Source organism: Equus caballus, chromosome 1 (assembly GCF_041296265.1).
Source record: "Equus caballus isolate H_3958 breed thoroughbred chromosome 1, TB-T2T, whole genome shotgun sequence".
Taxonomy (NCBI): domain Eukaryota; kingdom Metazoa; phylum Chordata; class Mammalia; order Perissodactyla; family Equidae; genus Equus; species Equus caballus.
This window is the reverse complement of record NC_091684.1, coordinates 93,012,356-93,033,006: the sequence shown is the minus strand read 5'-3', so window position 1 is coordinate 93,033,006 and position 20,651 is coordinate 93,012,356. Positions and strand designations below refer to the sequence as shown.

At 48.1% G+C, this 20,651-nt stretch overlaps 1 protein-coding gene across 8 annotated transcripts in view; it reads right to left on the bottom strand.

Annotated features, from left to right (window-relative positions):
- Nucleotides 1-1,370: 1,370 nt before the first annotated feature.
- ERCC6 (ERCC excision repair 6, chromatin remodeling factor) overlaps nucleotides 1,371-20,651 on the bottom strand; it is a 72,468-nt gene continuing 53,187 nt past the window's right edge. For all 8 annotated transcript variants that reach the window (XM_023648114.2, XM_023648120.2, XM_023648112.2 and 5 more), the window contains 11 exons: nucleotides 17,387-17,503; nucleotides 13,694-13,789; nucleotides 11,455-11,670; nucleotides 10,887-10,997; nucleotides 10,364-10,483; nucleotides 9,831-9,925; nucleotides 8,282-8,427; nucleotides 7,496-8,197; nucleotides 5,790-5,994; nucleotides 5,139-5,217; nucleotides 1,371-4,055 (listed from right to left, as the gene is read on the bottom strand). In XM_023648114.2, coding sequence (XP_023503882.1) covers nucleotides 3,633-4,055; nucleotides 5,139-5,217; nucleotides 5,790-5,994; nucleotides 7,496-8,197; nucleotides 8,282-8,427; nucleotides 9,831-9,925; nucleotides 10,364-10,483; nucleotides 10,887-10,997; nucleotides 11,455-11,670; nucleotides 13,694-13,789; nucleotides 17,387-17,503 — 2,310 coding nt within the window. In that variant the 3' untranslated portion in view covers nucleotides 1,371-3,632. The remainder of the gene's footprint in view (nucleotides 4,056-5,138; nucleotides 5,218-5,789; nucleotides 5,995-7,495; nucleotides 8,198-8,281; nucleotides 8,428-9,830; nucleotides 9,926-10,363; nucleotides 10,484-10,886; nucleotides 10,998-11,454; nucleotides 11,671-13,693; nucleotides 13,790-17,386; nucleotides 17,504-20,651) is intronic.

The window sequence follows — 20,651 nt, the reverse complement described above, 5'->3', positions numbered from 1 at the left end:
CACCTAAACCCACCGCCCAGAAATGGACAACTTAGCAGATGATAAACATGGCACTTCAAGTGGGTGGAGAAAAGATGGACTAATCGATAATCATTGGGATAAGTGTCTTTTCATTTTTGTTTTGGGAGGAACCCTAAAAGGTAAATAATCAATGATAAAAGTAGGCAAATATGACATGAACAGGCAACATACAACAGAGGATCAGCAAATGGCCAAAAAACATGGAAATGTTTTGTTTTCTAAGTAATCAGGGAAACTCAAGTTGAAACAAGATATTTTCAAACCACGAGACTGGTTAACAAACAAAACTTCCCGAGATTGGTACTACCTACTGTTGGCAAGGGTGTGGAGAAATGGGTCTGCTCATGGAGTGTAAATTGAAGGAAGCAGTTTCACTGTAACTGTTAAGATTAAAAATCTGCATAATTTTTTTTTCTTTTTTGGTGAGGAAGATTGGCCCTGAGCTAACACCCACAGCCAATCTTCCACTTTTTGCTTGAGCAAGATTGTCCCTGAGCTAACATCTGTGCCAACCCTCCTCTACTCTATATGTGGGATGCTGCCACAGCATGGCTTGATGAGTGGTATGGAGATCGGCACCTGGGATCTGAACCCTTGAACCCCAGGCCACCAAAGCAGAGCATGCAAACTTAACTACTACACAACCAGGCTGGCCCCAAAAATCTACCTAAGTTTTAATCCAGCAATTCCATGAAGGTATATCACAGGAATGACAAGGTGTCTTGCGTATGTTGATGGAAAGTTAGTTGCAAAAATAATGATTTAATCCCATTTATGTAAATCACATACATAAAACTAGCTGCTGTCATAGAGACACCAAAAGACAGTGTTTTAACCAAGTCAGAATTTATTTCACTCCTAAACAGGAAAAGGAAAGCAGTTCAGGACTGGCAGGGCAACGTCTCCATCCTCAACACGTGACTTCCATCGACCCCATGTCACTGCTTAAGCCCCAGAGGCATCTCAGCCAGCAAGATGGGAAGTCACAGGAGTGTGCACCCGATTCCTTATTGAAGGGCCTAGGCTGGAAGTTCTGCTCACAGCCCACTGACTGGTCACATGGCCACAATTAACTGTAAGGGAGGCTGGCAAGCAGAGTCTCTAGGTGGGCAGCCCGGTGTCCAGGTCAAACCCACGGAGCTCATCAGTGCAGGAAGCAGGGGAAAAGGACACGATAGTGGCGGCCTCTGCCAGACGTGTCTGTAAACGCAGGGAAAGCAGCTGGGAGAATACACACCAAACGCAGTGCCTACCTCTGGAACAGGAGCGAGAGGCGGCGGGCAGAGGACTGCCTGAAAACTCTTCAACAGCGATAGTGTATTCATGCATTAACTAAGGGACTTTAAAAATTTCACAAAATTTTAAAATCCTTTATTTGTAGCTTGAGACTGATACATGTTAAATACATTCAATCTATCTACATTGGACAAAGCTTTGAAAGTCCCCAAAACGAGATTTTATCTAAATGAGTAAGTTACTGTCTATCGTTTAAACCATCCCACTTAGAGCACCTCCCTCTATGTCTCTCCCCTGGGAGGCATGACGACAATGTCCACAGAAATCCACTCTGAGACCCGGGCAGGGCAGTGACCCGCCCAAGGACACAGCCTGCCGGTGGCAGAGCTGAGACAAGTGCTGGAGTGAGGACCACCTCGCTTGCCGCATCCTAACTTGGGCGGCATCTTCCACCTGCCCAGGAGGCTACGGCCGCTCTAGCTTTAGATTCCAGATGCTGCAGATGACGACGCCCAGACACTTCACACTCGTGACACACCTCAGCACTTCAATTCAAGAACAGGGGGATGCAATTTTATGATTAATGATTACAAAAGTAAAGAAAATAGTCTTTCCAGAGAGAAAACAGTCACGAACTTGGACTCCCTTCTGAGCCAAGTAACCAAGTTTAGGATTTAGTGACCTGTTGAAAATCCCTTCTATAACTTCTAGATGATGGCAGAATCAAGAAAATAATAGAATTTCTTCCTTTAATATATAATGAATGACTCTAAAAAACAGAAAAAAAAAAATGAACAAGCCAGAATCCTGAAAGAGGAGAAAATCCTGGTGGGGATCATGACTCCGACAACTCCTGTGTAAGCGGAGGGATTCTTGGCCCCAGTGCTCAACACAATTTCCAAATAGGAAAGTGAAACCCAGTGGTCCCACCACAGCCGCCTGCTGCCGCAGAGGCTCTCCCTGACCCCCAGCCACACCCCTGCTCTGGGCCGCAGGAGGAGCATTCAGGTCTGGACACAGCTGCTCGCTTTCAGCAGGACCAAGATGTAAGGAAATGGCATGAGAGGAAGGCAAGCATCAAACAGAAAAGCCAACAAGAGGAAAAACAGCAAACCAGAGAAGAGAAACCCAAGAAACGAACAAATGGCACGGTGAGAGCTCAAGTAGAAATGGAAGGAATAGAATGAATTTAAGAAAACAAGATTTCAGAGCTGAGATGACAAAATAACAACGAGAAGGGAACAAGAAAAACAAGCGGAGGACCAAAACATCACCATCACAGAACTATAAATCCATAAACAACAGCCAGAAACAAGAGATGCAGCTGCAAACCAAGCCTCTCAAACAGGAGAGACACTGAACGCACAGGAAAAAGAGATGAAAACGACTGGACGGAGACATAAGGGGAACGATGCTGCCTAGTATCAAGTACTCAGCGTCCTTGGAAAAGCAAACAATGAATAAAATAAAAAATGCTCAAAGCTACCTCCCAACATGCAAGCGGGTGGCTGCAGTGGTGGTCACCTTGCGGTAATGACGGTACATCCAGTTGTGGTTCTGGAGTGGCATTTGTGTGCATGTGTGTGTGCTGGTTGTTTTATTCGTACTCACTTTTGGTTCTGCTTGAGTTGTGTGTTTTTTTTTAATATAATACATTCCACTTTCCTAAAACGAAGCAGTCACTGTAGGGAGGAAAAGATGCCCTTTGCTTAATGTAAAGCCTGTGAACTGAAGACAGTGCAGCTTTCTGCAAATAATGTCTTATCATCTATTTCCAAGCTATTGCATGCTTTACTAAGAAAACTACCTGCCAATCTAACAGTACCTTAAAAGGAAGATCACTTAAAGGCAATTAATATGATTCAAAGGATAACAAATCTGATCTTTTTGGGGTGACAAATGATAAATTCAAATGTTTAAAAGCTATGCACCAAAAATGATGCTGTTATCAGATATTGATGAACTAATTTATTGAACAGGCCTGACAGAATATCAGACACGTTTTTAGCACCAGTAAAAAGAATTCTTGAGATTTCTGGTCTATAAACTTCTAAATGAGCCGTCACATGCTCCCTGCCAGCATTTTTTGGGTAAAGAAGCAAAAGTGTTCCCAGAATTAACTGCTAGGCCCCTGATTTTAAAACATAATTCACAGTGCCAAAAAAGTTCACGTCAACCCAAGGATTTTTCAAACTTTCCCATTTCAGAGAAGAACTGCTTCTTCTGTAAAGTTTAGTTACGAGGTAGAGAGCATTCAAAGCAAACACCAAACGCAGCCAACTTCTGTCGACAAACACATGATTATTAATCACAGGATTAATAATCAGAAATTTCTGTTAGAAAAAGTCAATTAAAAGTTTAGAAAGTAATGTTGATCAGCAGTATTCTGGCTTGAGTTTCCAGATTCCTTCGCCATTAGAAGTTCTATGGAAAGTGCACAGGTTTCTCAACAGTTCTCGAAAGACACAAGACTGTGACGCCGACAACTTGGACTCGAACTCCTGCAGGATCTCCCGCGTGCTGGCCTGGCCGTCCACACGGGCCTGGAAGGCAATGAAGTTCCTCATCTCCACCAGGAGGTCGTCGTGCTCTGTGGAGGAGGGCAGAGGGGCAGGCGGCTCGTGGGGGGGCACGGGTTCGCTTTCTAACCGCTCCGGCAAGATCAGGTGGTTTCTAGCTCTCATTTTAGCCAAGAGCGAGGATGAAGTGAGGGCGCCAGATGAAGACTCTGCATCTTCCACTTTTCCACTAAAATGCTCAGAAACACTATCTTTTCCATCCTTTTTCATGACGCCGTCCTGGAGAAAGAAAACCACTGCACTGATATATTTCACTTCCAGTTTATGCTTCCACTTATTTCTCCAAAGGCTGAGGGGCCATAAATAACCCCCATGCCCAGAGTAGTCAAGGTGATGGAGAAAGAATGAGATATGCCTAACCCAACGTGAAAGCAGGGGAGTCGAGCATGTAAATCCACCTGCTATTAAAGAACATTTCCTAAAAAAACCCCAAACTAGGCTGTTCACTGGTCCCCCTTCTGAGGGGAGAGCGGCGGGAGGACGCAGTGGCCGGGGGCTGGGCCCAGAGGAACTGTCTCCAGGAGGCGTGCATCCCGCGGGCTTCTCCTGTTCCCCCTCCCAGGTTCTCCCTGACCCGGGCACTGTGGGATGAGGAGCCGCATCACAGCTGTGCCTCCTCCTCCTCACTTCCAAATCCTTTTCTTACTTTACACCTCACGTGAGTCTCCTTAAAACAGCACCAGTCTCACCTGTCTTCACTCTCCTACAGCTAAAAGAACATGGGAAGTCAAACAAAGGTGCTCTACTCCTAGATGGGCTCCTACTAATCCATACCAGGAGCCTGTACCTGGAGTTTTCAAACTTCACTGTAACATCACCTTAACTGGGAACGACACAGAGGCCGGACTGATGGCGTGTGGCCTCCTGTTCACTCTCAGCGAGGCGCAGCAGGCGTCAGTCACAGAACACGGTGGGACGGGCACAACGCTCCCGCAGCGGGCAAATTGTGAGTAACACTCCAGGCAGTTTTCTAGAGCTCTGTTCTAGAGGGTACTGGTCTTCGGAGCTGGTACTTGGCCTCTGGTGGGCAGGCTGCAGGGGCAGCGACTCACACATCACCCTCCCTGTATGAACTCTCTGAGCAAACAGAACCTGCTACAGATCTCGGGTTAAAGACTGTGTCTTTTAGGAAGTTAGCCGGCCCTTTCAAACTCAAAAGGACGTGCTCCATAAATCTGAGCACACAGTAAAACTACCAAGCGTTAGTATGCCCGCGGTTTTCTTTGCATCTGGATTGGGTTAAACCTTCACGGCCATTCCATCGAGTCTCCCGCACGAGAAGCAGAGGGGCTATCCCATTACCTGGGCTTTCTCCTTCGGAGACGCTGAGGAAGGACGCTGCACAGAGAAGCTGGAATTCCTCTTCTGACCAAACCTGCTCCTGAGGAAGGAAAAGCAGCACAGCAGATGAAAGCTTTGCCTTCGTGCCTTAGAGAGGAAAACGCCCTTCCAACACCCAAACTCTTCCTAGAAAAGTCTCCTTCCGTTCTACGCCCTCCGATTCCTCCACTCCACCCTCCTGGGGAGTAAGTGCTGCATCTCCGGGAAGAACCACCAGCAGCCTCGTTCAACATCTGACGGAAACTACCCTCAGTTCTAGGCAGGAAACAATTCCAGAGGAGCATTCTAAACAGCATGGTAATCACTGATTGTTGAAAACTGGCTAATCATCTTACTAAAGTTTAATCGTTACTCTCTATTTTTAATGACATCATCTTTTAAACAAAACAGATCAGTTTTCCTTAGCTCTGCAAAGCAGGGGCAGAAGGCAAGGGAGGTTTAAGGTTACAAAGGTATCTCCTGTGTGTCCAAGTGAAACGTCTGGCTGACCATCCCTCCGTGAGACATTTTCGAGGACTGCAGAGAAGCAGGAGTAAGACTCCGTGCCGCCCTCCCTTGGCTCCGAGCCCGGGGGTCGGCGTCCTCACAAGCACGGCAGGGCGGCCCTCTTACTTTATCCCGGCCGGTGCCCCCGAGCTGCCCCTGTGGCCGGTCCAGGTGGGAGCGCCGGACGTGGCTCCCAGACACTGCTGCCGCGAGTGCCGCAGGGCTCTCAGGGCGTCCTGGGCCACTCGGTTGGCCTCGGCCTCCACTAGCACGTAATCTGGGCTGGCTCCATCCATGATGGCGTCGTGTTTCATGACACTGTGCACGCCAACTAGGAAGAACAAAGGAAGCAGGAAACGTGGTATTTTAGTGTGTACGATCATACTGTTCCTCCTGTGCAGTCTAGTGTGTTGTGGGTGGAGAAAAGACAATGAACACGTTCAGCTGCCATTTACTGAGTGGCCACCATGGCCCAGAACTACACAAACGCCACTGCTACTCTCCTTCGTCACTACCCTACGAGACCACAGGCATTCGGGTAATAATCACTGAAGCATAATGCTGTCACCACAACTTTGATGTAACCCCCATCGCTGCTATCTAGAAAATTTTAAAGCCTTCTATTAACAAATTCTCTATCGAAGGGAAAAATAAAAAAATATACACCAGAATCACAGAATTTCTAAAAAGTAATGATCATGAAAACACTACAAGTCAGAAGAATTTAATGCAGTTATCAGCGGAAAACTCATAGCCTTAAATACCGCCATCAATAAAAAAATAAACAAAAATAAATGAACTAAATTTCCAAGTCAAACAGATTTATAAAAACTAAGCACCCTCCAAAAACCATCACCAAAACATAACAAAAACAAAAGTACAGGGAAGAAAACAACAAAGATAATAGTAAAAATCAATGAGGTAGAGAACCAAGGATCTAATTCATAAATTAAAATCCTGGTTTATTGATAAAAAAAAATCACAAAACAGACAAACCACTAGCTTAATTTGATCAAAGAAAAAGGGAGAAAATATACAGAATTAGAAATGACAGGGGGAAATTATCTTGAAACACAAGTGAAATAAAAGAAAATATTACTACGAGAGGACTTCCTATGCCTATATGCAAATAAATTTGAAAACCAGACCAAAAAAATAATTTCCTAGCAAAACAGCCCAGGAACTGTAGAAAGAAGAGAGAAAGTTCCACTGGGCTACCTGACAAAAAGTGTCAGGCCCAGATGTTTCTCTCTGCAGGGCCCCCGGTGAGGCTGCCTCCCTGAGCAGAAAACCACACACGGGGCCCTCGCACTGTGAATAGTGACCACTGAGGCCTGAGTGGACGCCACTCCAGGGATCACTGCGCTGGGCAGCACTGCCTGCCCCCAGGGGCCTGAGCAATTGTTGGGTCTGCTTTTCCCATTTTCCCCCGTACTGGCTATTAGCCTTCCTCCTTCCAGTGTGCCTGCCTCTCCGCACCATGATCTCTTACTTTAACGCCCTGTGGTTAGAAGTCAGATCAATAGGGCATGTAGAGAACTTTCCATGAACGTGCAGGTGGCACAAATCTACTTAAAGCACTGCAGCCCTCCTGTGTGGGTCTAAGTCAAGGACCAGTGATCTTGGAAGTTCCTAAATTCTGCTTGGTCTTCAGAAAAGAGAGGTGAAGATGGTTTTCAGAAACGTCAATACTTTTCAAATCTGAATTTTGGAAGGAAAACTACTCGCAGTGAGAGCCCCCATGGCAGCGTCAGTGACGGTCGCTCCGCCAGAGCTGGCCTAGCCCCTCTCTGTTCCCAGTGCACGCCGGGCAAATTTAGCAGAAGCACTACCTGATTTCCTGAAAAGCTTTTCCAGAACATAATCATCGTGGCCCCGCTCCTTGGGCTCGTGCTCATTCTCGCCGTCTTGCTTCCGGTACTGCCTTCTCTTCACCAGGTGTGGGATCCGAGTGCCTTCAAACTTGGCGTCTCTGCGATGCTTCGAGCTCTTTGGCTCCTGCTTCGGCCTCCGGTGTTTCTCCAGGGTCCCTTCCTCTGCCGCACGGTGTTTCGTTTTTGCCTTGTGCTTACAGGAGTTATTTTCCATTTGGTCCCTCTCCCACAGGGGCTCTGTCTGAGCCTGGCAGCTTTCTCTTTTGTCAGGAAGACCCTGCTTTTCACCGACGCTTTCCTCACCAGATGTCCTGGACATTCTGCTGATTCTTGGAGACTCTGAACATTCCCCGTTTCCACTAACCACGGGTGACTCATCTCGTCCAGCCACTGCACCTGTGTCCTCTCCAAGGCTATCGCTGCTAGTGAGACCACGAGGCGGCTCGGGGACCTCCTTCAAGGGGTCGCCTTGATCAGAAGCAACTGCCTTCACATCAGCTCCTGCAGCTGCGGATTTCTCCTCAGAGGACGTGGCACCATTTGCAGACGTGCTAGAGGCAGTAAGCTTCCTGCTCATGGGAACGTTATGGTCTGTTCCAACAGCTGGCTCAAGCTGTCTCTTTAGACGGCGTTTGGGTGTCTGAACATCTGACCCAGTCCCTGGCAAGGGGAAGACAGGCTAACATTACACTGTGTCACTCTTTTGTAGTTCACCACTTTCGGTGAAATGACTTTAGCCAGTACCTGCGAAAATAGCGCTGGTCTCAGTGCTCTGGGATGCGTCAGGGCTGGTCAGGGTAAACAGCTCATAAAGATCATTGGACTTGAAAAACCGCCTTTGCTTTGGATCTTTTAGCACTCTATTTGTCAAAAACTGCTTGAAGATTTGTCTACAACGATAAAAGTTAAACTGGCATCAAACCATGTTCAGCTCTACCCCAAAATCCTAATTATAAAACAATCTGAAAGAGATATGATAACTGCAGCTGCACAGATGTCTAAATAATTCCCCAACTTTTAGCCTTGGAAAATTACAACTCAGGAAGCACACAAAACACCAGGTGGTCTCCATGTTTTACAGAATTTAAATTAGAAATAACAGCTTATTATTATTTATACCCAAGGAGCTTTTTCAGCCTCCAAGATTCATCACATTTCAAGAAACATCTTCTCACATACACTCATGTGACTCACAGCCCTTGTGAGCTGGAAGGAGCTGGCCTCCTGACTCCTGGACCAAGGATCCCTGCACTGCCCTACTCAGGACCCTCCTAGGATGGGGCTCAGGGAATCTTACCTGGGGCTTCGCAAAGTTTTCACCTGGAGCCACCTCCCCTCGCTCCCACCTGCTGATCCACGCTCCAGGCGAAAGCTCCACACCCCGTCACTCTTGCCCTGATACCTCCAGGAAGTCGTCCCGCCCCCTCCCAGGCGCTTATTCGTCAGGCTAAGACATGTATCTCTACGAGGAAGCGCCTCCCAGGACTCAACCGTCTCCAGCCCCCTCACAAGGGCCCTGAAGAACAGGACTGTTGCAGGAGTGGCGCGGTGCGTGGTGGAAAGCGGGGGCTCCCTTTAGGAGCTGGGGTGCGGCTCAAGAATGCAGTCCTCAGCAGGGGAGGGAGCAGTGGCACCAGCTCCACTCTACTGTTGCAGGAGTGGCGCGGTGTGTGGTGGAAAGCGGGGGCTCCCTTTAGGAGAATGCAGTCCTCAGCAGGGGAGGGGAGCAGTGGCACCATCTCCACTCTACTGTTGCAGTTACCCTCGCCTCAACCCCTCGTCACCGTAGAGAGACGGAGGAAGAAACAGGGGTCCTGGTCAACCTCTCTCTACGGGGCACGTGAGTCAAAGACCACCAGGACACCACACTGATCGGAGCTGCATGTGACTGTAACACCAGCATGCTGGCATTTCGACTGTCACCTCCTCAAGAAGCCCCCACTACAGCAGGCAGGAACATTCCCCTCAAATAGCAACTAATACACGGTCCACACATGAGCAGTCCTTGAAGTTTAATAAGCTAGGAAAACGATCAGGTTCAAAGACATTTTAAAAAAACTCACAATAAGCCACCTAAGCTTATTTTAGTGAGAAAAAAACATGAAAACAAAATTTTAAAATTCCAGATATTCCTCAAGTTATAGTGTCTATCGCTCTAAGATAAAAAGACCTTTTAAAGCAATACTTTAGAACAATGCCCTGCTCGAAGCCTGGAGGCGTCCTTCTCCATCCCGCACCGCCCGCGGCCAGGAGAGCAGCGCCAGGCAGGGCGCAGGCAGCCATCTGTACTGACCGGTGGTAAATCTTCTCTTCAATGGTGCCCGCAGTCAGAAGCCTGTACACCGTCACCTGCTTCTTCTGGCCTATCCTCCACGCTCGCTCCCGGGCCTGCGGCAGAGAGATGCTGCTCAACAAGGGCCTGCGCAGTGACAAGCACTGACTTAGGGGAAGAGAGAGGGCTGGTTGCTTCCTGCCACTCCTAAGGTTGGAATTCAGGCTAACCAGGCTAAATACACCTAAGGCCTATTACGGAAGATAACCAGGCAGGTGACAGAGACAGACCACGCCATCTCCACCTGAAAAACAATGTTTTGTAACTTCGCACAGTCTCTTTTCACCCCAGATCTAGCGATGGACACTACAGACAAACTGCTGAAGGCGCTTCCTGTCTGTGACGCTGGAGGGTGTCTTCCTCCACACTGAAGACGAGGCGGCAACCAAGATGGGAATTATATACCGGACCTAACACGAGGACCAAAGGGCCCTGCCAAGCGCTAGCCACTAAACTGTATGTCACCACCAACTCCTTTAAACAAACAAACAGACCTGTGTGTCTGTGCTTGGGTTCCAGTCGGGGTCATAGATGATGACTCTGTTGGCCCCCGTCAGGTTGACTCCTATGCCACCCACTCGAGTGGTCAGAAGAAACACAAATATGGACGTGTCCTAGGGGTAAGACACACAACACTTAGTACGCACACTGACAACTAGTCACGGCTCTTCACCCCTGCCTTTGCACATTCTACACATGGAAACGTGTTCCCAGTATAAGGAAGGGGTTATGTCCTAGAGACCTTTGTTTGGTCAAAATCCCATCTCACAGTTCCTGCTTTTAATATCAATTCTATTTACAATATTTAAAAGTTGAGTTGTCAAGAAGGAATACACATTCCTTGTTTAAACACATGCACACACCAATAACCCAGAAATGCAGAGTCAGAAGCAGAAAGCCCCCTCCCCACCCCCGCTGCCCAGTGCAGACGTCAGCAGGGCTCGGCAGGCAAGCACTGCCCCCTCCCCGCTGCAGACAGCAACACTACTTGACCTGACTGTTCCGTTCACTGGTTACCTCGTTGTATCTCGTAATCAGTGGTTGTCTTGAAGCTACTGTAGTGGTACCATCCATCTTGAGATAGGAATACTTTTGGGCTCTAAGAAATACTTCAAGTATGTCCAGCATCTGTTTGGGAGAGAGGGTGGAGGAAAAGAGTTTAAAACTCGAATATACACCTCCAAGGAGGGATTCTACAACTGTGTAAACAGAGTCACACATTCCCCAGCAGGCTTTAACTAAAAGGAGTTTCTTGCTTTGAAGGTAGATAAATATAACAACTACAGGAATATTTTTGGTATTTCCCTACTGTTAATTCTTGTAAGTTTTGTAAATAGCAGGGAATTTATTTGAATTCAGATCCAAACTCGCCTGCAGCCCAGAATCACATGGGAAGCCTTTTTAAAACGCCCGCCTCTGGCACCAATTCTAGAGGAAGGTCCAAGTTCCCAGGGAGATTTGCAGGCTGCCACCTCAGTATTTGCAGCCTGCTCTTGGATTATTTTAGATTATATCCCATTTTCTGAATTAACGTTTGTAAGTCACGAGGAACCAATGGTTTCTTGCGTGTGGTTTGCATACTCACCTGTCTCGACTGAGAAAACAGCAGTACTCGCTGACCCTGCTTATGCCATATTTTCAACAGGGACTCAACAACTATCATTTTCCCAGAACGTTTCCAGTATCCAAACTGATGTCCCTCTAGCTCCCCCTCCGGAGCGCCCCGGGGACCCCTGGGGCCTCCAGAAAAGAGGTCAGGGTGGTTGCAGATCTTCCTCAGGGCCACGAGCCCAGAGAAAACCTAGGGTAGAAGAGTTACGGAGACTCAGGATGGCCATGGAAGACAATCTCCACTCGGGAAGGAAGGAAAGGGGCTGTCGGATGCGTAACACAGACTAAACCATAATTCTTCACCACTTCTTAGTTTCCTCCCTAATAACAGCATACTAGGAGCTGGAAGAAATCAGCCTTCACTCATCTTTTCCTGACAGGACAAGCTCTCCAGAAACAAAAAAATTCTATCGGTCTGAACATGTCTACTGGGGTCATACTCAATTACTAATGATTTATTTCCCTCACTAGAAAAAAGGGGATGCAGTTCACAGTATATAAAAAACTGACTAATCTTTTAAATATAAATCAAAAAAGTCATGCCCACCCAACTTTGGAGAAATAAGTCATGTGCAAATGTAATTAATTAAATTCAAATTAAAAGCAAATGAATTTAAATATCACATTCCTAAGTACTTCACTAAAAGTTCTGTAGTTTAATCTGTGTCAGAGGTTGAAGTTCCATTTTCCTTTACATTAGTAAATAAGAAAGCGTATTGCATGGAAAATACACGAATGGGAAAGATCTGAAGGATGGGTCACACGGCAGAAGGGCTCGGGAGACCAGGAGGGAGGGCCTGCCCATCTCTGCCCAGCAACAGGGCATCCTTCACAGCTCTCAGAGGGTGACCGAATCGAGCTCACCAGTGCAAACGCTGAAGCAGAGAAAGAGGCATCATAAATTAAGCCAATAACCAGAGAGTGTGGTAGTTTTAACCAGTAAGCCCCAGCTAAACAAACAAGAGATCTGAACAGATCAGGAACTTTGTCAAAACTCCCCGAAGAGTCATCTGTGCCTCCTCCTTCTTCCCCAGACCTGAGCTGTACAACACAGCAGTCACACGCCACAGGCGGCTGCTGAGCACACGGCGTGTAGCTGGTCCGAACTGAGATGCGCTGCTCGTGTTAAATACCCAGTTATAAAGACTTAGTCCAAAAAAAAAAGAGAGTAAATTATTTCAGTAATCATTTCAAAATTTTGATTATATTTTTGTAAGATGTTTTGGATATATCAGGTTAAATAAACTATATTACCAGAATTGACTTCACCTATTTTTTTTTTTTTCCCTGTTCTAACGTGACTACTGGCTAACTGTCAATCACCCGTGTGGCCTGCGTTCTGGTTACGGAATAGTGCTGACCTAGACCAGAGATGGCTTCACAACTTGGAGGCCCATGAAGGTGAGTTAAGGGGAGATGTGGGAGACAGGAACAAATGCAAACGATGTAGAAACCTCTCTGAGATGCGAATGATACAAGAAATGAGAAGCTGCAAGAGATGGTTAAAAGAACTGAGTGACTTATTCTGAAAGAAAAAGCACGCAGCGTTAGGGAACACAGGCAGCCACGTCGCCCGCGTTCATCTCTTTATCTACCTCCGCGTCTAAGCTGGAAAGTGCATTTCGGAGTGTACTGGGCTACTCTGTGGTACCTCCAATGAGGATGGACTAAGGAAGTCTTATACGTCAAACAAATAAAACACAATTCACATTTTAAGATACTGAAGCACGAAGAAGTTGAATAGTTCACTGGAAATTTTAGACTAAATGCTGATTATAAACCTACTATACATGTTGACCAAACAGACATTTACCCACATATATTGCTGAGTATTGCCAATAACGGAAATGTTATTACGCACAGAAAAACCTGTGCTAATAATTCTTGCTCCACGGGCCTGTGAACCCAGCCGTTGGCTGCCTCCCTACATCCCACACCAGGCAGCAGGCCCTGCCCCGACCAGTGCAGATCCCGCCGTCTGGGCTTGTTCCTCCACTAAACCACGTGTGCTGGATTCAAGGGTAACCGTGCTCAGTGCAGGCAAATGGAGCGTGCTGAAATCTAACCTGTGTTCTTACTTCTGGAAGGGCTTCAAATTGCACCGAAATGTTTCTAAGAGGTAAGAGGGACTCCCTGACCAGCACTGGCTTCCTTTCCTGCCCTGCTTCCCTTGGTCCACAATTCATTTCTCCAGCTTCTAGTATTTAGCTGACCTGCATATCTCCATTGAGAATTCCGTAAACTTCTTTGGAATCAATGAAATTTTGGTAGACTTTATGCTGCTCATCTGTAAGACGGCAAAATAAGACCTATAAGAGAAAAAAAAGAGAGAAACCATAATTTCAAAAAAAAACCAGAATAAAATAATTAAAATATCAACGAAATTTCCTAATCAAAAAGCCACAGTGTATGCAGTTTTAATAACGTACCTCTTATTAAAAGAACAAAACAAAGCGACACCACATCTCAGAGCTGAGCAAAGAGCACAGTTGGCTCCTCTCTGCAGCCCCCTCCACTTCTGCCACCCATCCACCTCTCGGTGCCCATCCCACCATCCTGACGGAGCCTGAAGACTGGCTGCCTGCTCACAGGAAGTTCAGCGCAGACCTCCCCCACCCCACTCCCCTGGGTGCTCAGCCCGTCCCCCCTCCTGCGCCCCTCACCCACATTCCACGTCGGCAAACCTGCCCAGGGCTACCCTCCCCTGGCTAACCCCTTTCCTGGAGTTCCCAGTGCAGGTGCCCAAGTTCACCAGACAACAACCGCACCCCGCCCAGCCCAAATGCACCAAAGACTCCACGCCCTCACGTCTGCCAACTTTCTGACTCTCAGTCCCCTCTTCTCCACATCCACCGCTACCACCTCACGAGTGGACTTTATTCCTTGTCTAGTTATATTCCCAAGGTATTTTCCTTCAGCCACCCCTTTGCCAGCCACTGCCCCTGCCCTGTAAACTTCCAAAAGTACATTAGCTCAACCGCCTGCCTTCTCTCCTCCTCCGTGGTAAGGGCTGGGCGCTGCTGAAGACCGTCACCCACGCGGCCGGCATCTCACAGCTGCCGCTCCCGGTCTCCAGGGGCGTCTTCCATCACCCCTACTCAGCACTTTCTGCAAACCCAGAACGGCTGACAACACTCCTTACTTTCCCCAAGCCACCCACCCCCCCCACTTTGTCTCAACTTCTGCTCAAAAAGAATCAAACAGAAACAACACGACAAAAATAGAAACTAACCCTATCTGGCAGGATTCCCTAGTCTTCACTACCTAAACTCACCTAAGTTCTTCATCGGCCTCACCTTGCTTCCCTTTATTCTCAGAGGAACAGCTTCCTTTACGGGATCCAGGGCAACCCTTCCACTCTGTCCCAGATCTGAAAACCCACTCCTTCTCCTCAGGACACTGCTCCTCCCCTGAGGTTCTCCACAAGTCCAGGGGACACTCCCCGAGAGGATCACGGATGCTCACCATCTCCAGCCCTCGCCTTCCCAGCACTCCCACCCAGCACACGCCTGCAGGGCATTCCCACTGCTAGCACTGAGGCGATCCTGGAGGAGGTCACCAATGACTTCCTGGTTGCCAAACCCACCGGGTCCCCAGGGTCCCCATGATTCCATGTCCCCTAACCTGCCTCCTGCCTCTCTACCTAGGTCTTCCCAGCCAGCTGTCCTCTTCTACCCTCCCCTTAAATGGCGCAGTGCCCTGGGCCGCCCGGCTCTTCCCATGCTGCACAGGCTCCTTGGGCACACTCATCCCTGTTCACGCCTGAACACCTTCCCTGCTCAGGGGTCAGAGATGCAGCCCCACCTGGAAGGCTCCTCAGAGCTCAGACCCATCTCGAACTGCCTTGGGGCAAGCAGATTCTCACACGGGTGCTTCAAATACATCCTGAATGAAACATCAGCTGGCTCCTCCAGCTCTTTGTCCTCTCTGAGCCTCTGCGGCAGTAGATCCCAACATGGCAGCAAAGAACCTGGAAGTCGCTGGGCCCTCAAGCTCCTCCTGCCGGCCCCACCCTTGCCTCGGCTCAGGCCTGCATCTTCTCTCCTGCGGACTCTGAGGGACTGGGTACCTCGGCCCTTTGCCTCCATTTTCTTCCCCCTCCAGTGCTTTCATGTGCTGCCTGAGTAATCCTTCTAAAATATGAACCTGAGTGTTATAATGCTTAATTTCTCAAATTCATATTTCATTCCTTTAAACACAACCGCAGCAGAGAAAAGCCCTTCCTCTCAATCACAAAGCTACTTGAAGGAGCCATTCACAAGGTGCCCAGTGTCTGTGGATCGCTGTTTTAGGTGTCACACGGCACTTTAAGATGGGGAGACGAAGCCCCAAGTCAAGGAGTTCCAGCCCGGCAGAGCTCGCGGAGAGCCTAGTGGGACCTTAAAATGGAACTTCTGTGTCTGTGTGTGTGCTGGGGGGGGGTGGGGGGGGGGTGGGTGTGGAAAAACCCCAGGGGGAGAGAGCAGCCTGAGCGAATGGAAAGAAAAAGTAGTCCATGTTTGGGAGACAGGAAGTGATCTGCCTTGGCTACTGCAGGGCAGACCAGAAGAGAGCCTGGGACTCCACAGTGAAAACAAACTGGTGCAGATAACCTAATTCAGTACTCTGGGTGGGAGAGAGACATCAAAGGTATGTTGGTGGGAAGACAAGCCTTGGGAACATTAATCCAGCGACACTGAGCAATACTGAACGGGGCGGGGAATGCCAATGGTCAGACATCAACTGCACTGGTTTATGAGGATGGGAAGCAGAGAAGCGAGAGAACGAAAAAGGACAAATAAAACACCACAGCAACTGGCTGACTAGGAATCAGAGATGGCTCAGAGGACGGTGGCCTGAGTGGCCGCAGGAATGGGAGACCTGTGGGGAACGCAAGACCAAGCACTAATCTGGAGATGAGCTTCGGGTGAGGGAAGAGGCAGGGATGAAAGCAGCCTTGAGGACAATCTCCAAGATCCCTTAAGTTTTAAAAATCTACAAAGCATTTACTTTTAGATGCTAAATAGAAGGTGCAGCCATCTACTCTATGATAACACTAGATGGAATTCAAAAGGATGGTCCTTTTAAAACCCCAGTTGATGACGTCACTCCTTTGCTCAGGATCTTCCGGTGAATTTATTTCCTCCTCATGCACAGTAAAACCCTAGTCTCCACCACGACCAGCAGGAGCAGGCGATCTGGCGTCTCGGCAGCAACCTGACACCTTCCTGTGCTGGCTTTCCTCCTGGCTCCTGCCTGCGGCCCTGCGGGCCTCCTTGCCGGCCCCTGAATGTAAACACGCGCTCCCACGTTCTGTCGACCTGTTACACTCTGCCTCCAAAACCCCTAGGACTTGCTCCTTCACTTCTTCAGGCCTCTGCTCCAATGTCAGCGCCAGAGGCCTCCTCCGACCATCCTCATAGAAAGCCTGCTTCCCCAAATCCTGCCCTCAGCACTCCCTACCCCCTTACCCTGCTTCATTGTTTCTCCACACTGATGGCCGCGTGCCACGCGATGTATCTACTCATGACTGTCCCCCTCGAGAGCGGCTGTGAGTTCCATGAGAACAAGCCTCGACCTTGTGCACTGCTAACGCCCAGGACTGTGGTCGGCACCTAATAGGATTTGTAGCATGAATGAACTGGGGGCTCGAGGAAAACGGAAAAGTTTAAAGGAGTAGCTGCAGGGATCCATGTGTTAATAAGACAAAGCTCAAGCCTGTGGACCAGAGGAGGAGTCCCGCTGAGGGCAGATGCCACGGCAGGCTCACCTGTCACATACACGTGGATACAGACGTAGATCAGCCTGCCCCACAGCACCAGTGACCACACCTGTTGGCCTCACTGATCCTGCACGTGAAAAGCAGGCTGAGCGGACAGGTGCACCCATGCTTTAGGAAGGTCTTGGTAACTCCTGGATTTACAGACCTGTTCATTTTTATCCGGCAAAGAAAGGCTCATTTTGACGTCTGACTTCATTCTCCGCAGCAGGTATGGGTTTATGGTATCCCGTAAGACACATGCACACTTATAAGCAGTTTTAACCTTGAATAAGAGAAAAGGGGAAACAATTACTATTCTTTTGTTCTTACCTCTTGGTTGATTCCAATGCTTAAAATTTTTTTTTAAAAGAATGACCAGGGACCGGCCCACTGGCATAGTGGCTAAGTCTGCATACTCTGCTTTAGCGGCCCGAGGTTGGTGGGTTTGGATCCTGGGCTCAGACCCTACACACTGCTCAGCAAGCCACGCTGTCCCATATACAAAACAAAGGAAGACTGGCATGGATGTCAGCTCAGGGATAGTCTTCCCCAAGACGCAGGAGGAAAACTGGCAACAGATGTTGGCTCAGGGCCAATCTTCCTCACCAAAAAAACCCACACACACATAAACACACAAAAAAACAGTAAAAGAATGACCAACGGTGGTAGAAAACTGGTTGGAAAATTGTTTGGAAAAACTGGTATAAGTTCTATATACTCCAGGAGGTGGTAGCTTTCATAACATCATCAGAAAAAAACGTATTAACCAAAACGTCCAACAAAAGAGCAACTGGTACTTTGGTGCCCCATCCCTCTTCTGTGCTTTGCTTTAATTATTATATACAGTTAAACCCTAAAGTAGAGGTTTATTCGGTTCTTGTCCATCCTCTGGGGACAACTGCTTTCCAACACGTGTGTTTATAATCTTGTATTCTCCAAGAGCTACAAAGGACTGCGCCTCTGCAAGACGGCAGATCAAAAGGCAGCTCCACGGAGGGCTGCGGCCACGGGACAACCAGATCATAAGCAGATTACTGCCCACCGGAGAGTAAGGTCAGTACCGTGCAGAGTAAGCACTGCCCTCAGGGGAGTAAGTTCCAGAAGAACCCTCTGATCCCAGAAACCAAAGGTCACTCGGGCCTAAAAGGGAGCATCTGCTTCTGTAACGGAGCACGGCCACAGGAGATGGGCATTAACTGCACCGAGAAAACAAAGGCCAGCAGCCCAGGACGCCACTCCCTCTGCCGTTACCTCAAAGGCAAACAAAGATTTCAATAAATTATTGATACTTAAGAAAAAAGTCTAAATAGGCTTAACGACCTAGTAAATGACTATTTAATGGAACAAGAGGAATGCCAACCAAAGTTTAAATTTAAGAAAGTTAGCTGCAAAATGAATGATAAAAAGAGCTTGACCATAATAAATTCAGAAAAATTCATGTTAAAAGAAAATTAACACGGTAAAAAGGAAAACGTTTTAAAAGATCCGAAGAACGCCTCACTTGAGTATGTGTACACGTATGTGCAGGGACATGCGTTTATCTTGTGTGAGTATGAAAACAAAAAGACAGGCTTCACGTGGAACAGCAGACAGTAGCAAAGAGGCTCACTCAGCACCTTTTAGTTACAGGTGACTCCCGGAAACGTGTCATTCAGGCACTGATTAAAATTACCTTCAAGATGATGATCAGGTACACATTACGGTTTGTAATGTATGGATGATTAAATGTCAGAATTTAACGAGACATTACAATCCCACCAAGGAAGCAACCACACTATTTAAATTCTTCCTAAAAATACATACACTGTGTTAAGGAAACTGTCCCCACATCCTCGCCTCTACCCACATCTGTCTCCTGTAAAAGGGGTGAGCTGGCTGACGCTGGAAAGCCAGGGCTGGGCTGCTGAGTGGCCGGGCTGCTCTCTCCTGCCTGTGCACCCCTTTGGAGAGTTCGCCTTGCCCCCTCGCCCCGCCCCTGCTGCTGGCCCACTGTGGTGGCTCACAAGGGTCAGAGCTCAGAGTGGCTGCGGATGGGTCTGTCTTTCACATCCAGCTCTCCCCAGAGGAAGATCTTAAGTCTGGAGTGGGGACGGGGAGCAGGGAATACTAAGAAACCCTACTTTAGCCTTGATGTCGAGCCACATTCTCCAGTCCAACTTTCCTAGGAAATCCTGTGCTTCAGGCAATAAAGCTGATTCTCTATTTAATTCCCATCTGCCTTGCGTGTCTGTTTCTCTGAGTAAAAACACATGGTAGGGATTCAACTGTATTTCTCCAACTCTCACTCCCTACTCCCCAGTGCCACGGAAAATGGAAACCTAGCTGAGCACGTCCCTGCTTTCTTCCTACTCCTGACAAGGTACACTGATAATTACTCCCCAGTTCTGCCTCGTGCAGAGCTGAGGGGCCTTAGGCAAGCCGCCAAACCGCTGGGTCCCAATAACCTTGAGCATGAAATGAGGAAGTTCCACCAGATGACGCCTCAGGTTCTTTTCAGTTCAGAATTCCTTGCACAAGCTTTACGTACAAACCGAAGCAGCAGTCTGTACTGCTTGCACTTAATGTTCTCTCCCTCACCTTCCTCAGCCTTTTAGGTCCTAGCACAGTCAGCCCGTCCCCAGGAAGCCTCTGGGACCCCCACAAGCTCTGATATTGGATATGTCCCCTGATCACAGCCTCACTATCCCATACTGGGGTCATCTGTTTATTTTCCTCTCCCCGCTGCCCACCCACCCTGACTGGGAACACTTCCACAGGAAGGGCTGGTTGTCAGCCACCTCCCATCCTTTTAGCCCAGCCTGACACAATAAATATCTGCTGACAGAATATCTTCTTGCAAATCAATAGGGCTGGCAACCATGGACTTAAACAAAAAGGAGCAAATAAACAACACTTCTGCTCCCAAGGACCTTATAAGCTAAAAAGGGAAAAAACATTAAGTACACAGACTTTTGAAACCAGGACTTCAAGGAAGAAACAGGCCACATTTACATGGTCTCGAAGCTGCTCCCCACAAATGATTTACTAATTACAAGGCGAAGCAGTAACTTCAGAGAGTCTAGAAACCTGGCAAACACCCCCTCGTCATGTAATCAGACCACCACCAATGACCACCACTCATGAAGGGACACACGACAGTACGTGCCTCCAGATAGGAGGCACTGAGAAAGGCACATCACTGCTGTGATATTCTTGCCCAAACGCACACCCTGAGTCCAGTCACAAAGAAAGGAAGACAAACCCAAAGTGAGGTTACAAAATAACAGGCTTGTGGTCTTCCAAAACGGCAAGATCCTGGAAGGCAAAAGAAAGATCAGAGGAAGTGTTCCAGACTAACGGAGACTACAGAGACGTGGACACTACTGGAGCAACTGGCAAAATGTGAATGACGACAGATAACAGAACCGTATCAGTGTTAAATCTCCTCCAGA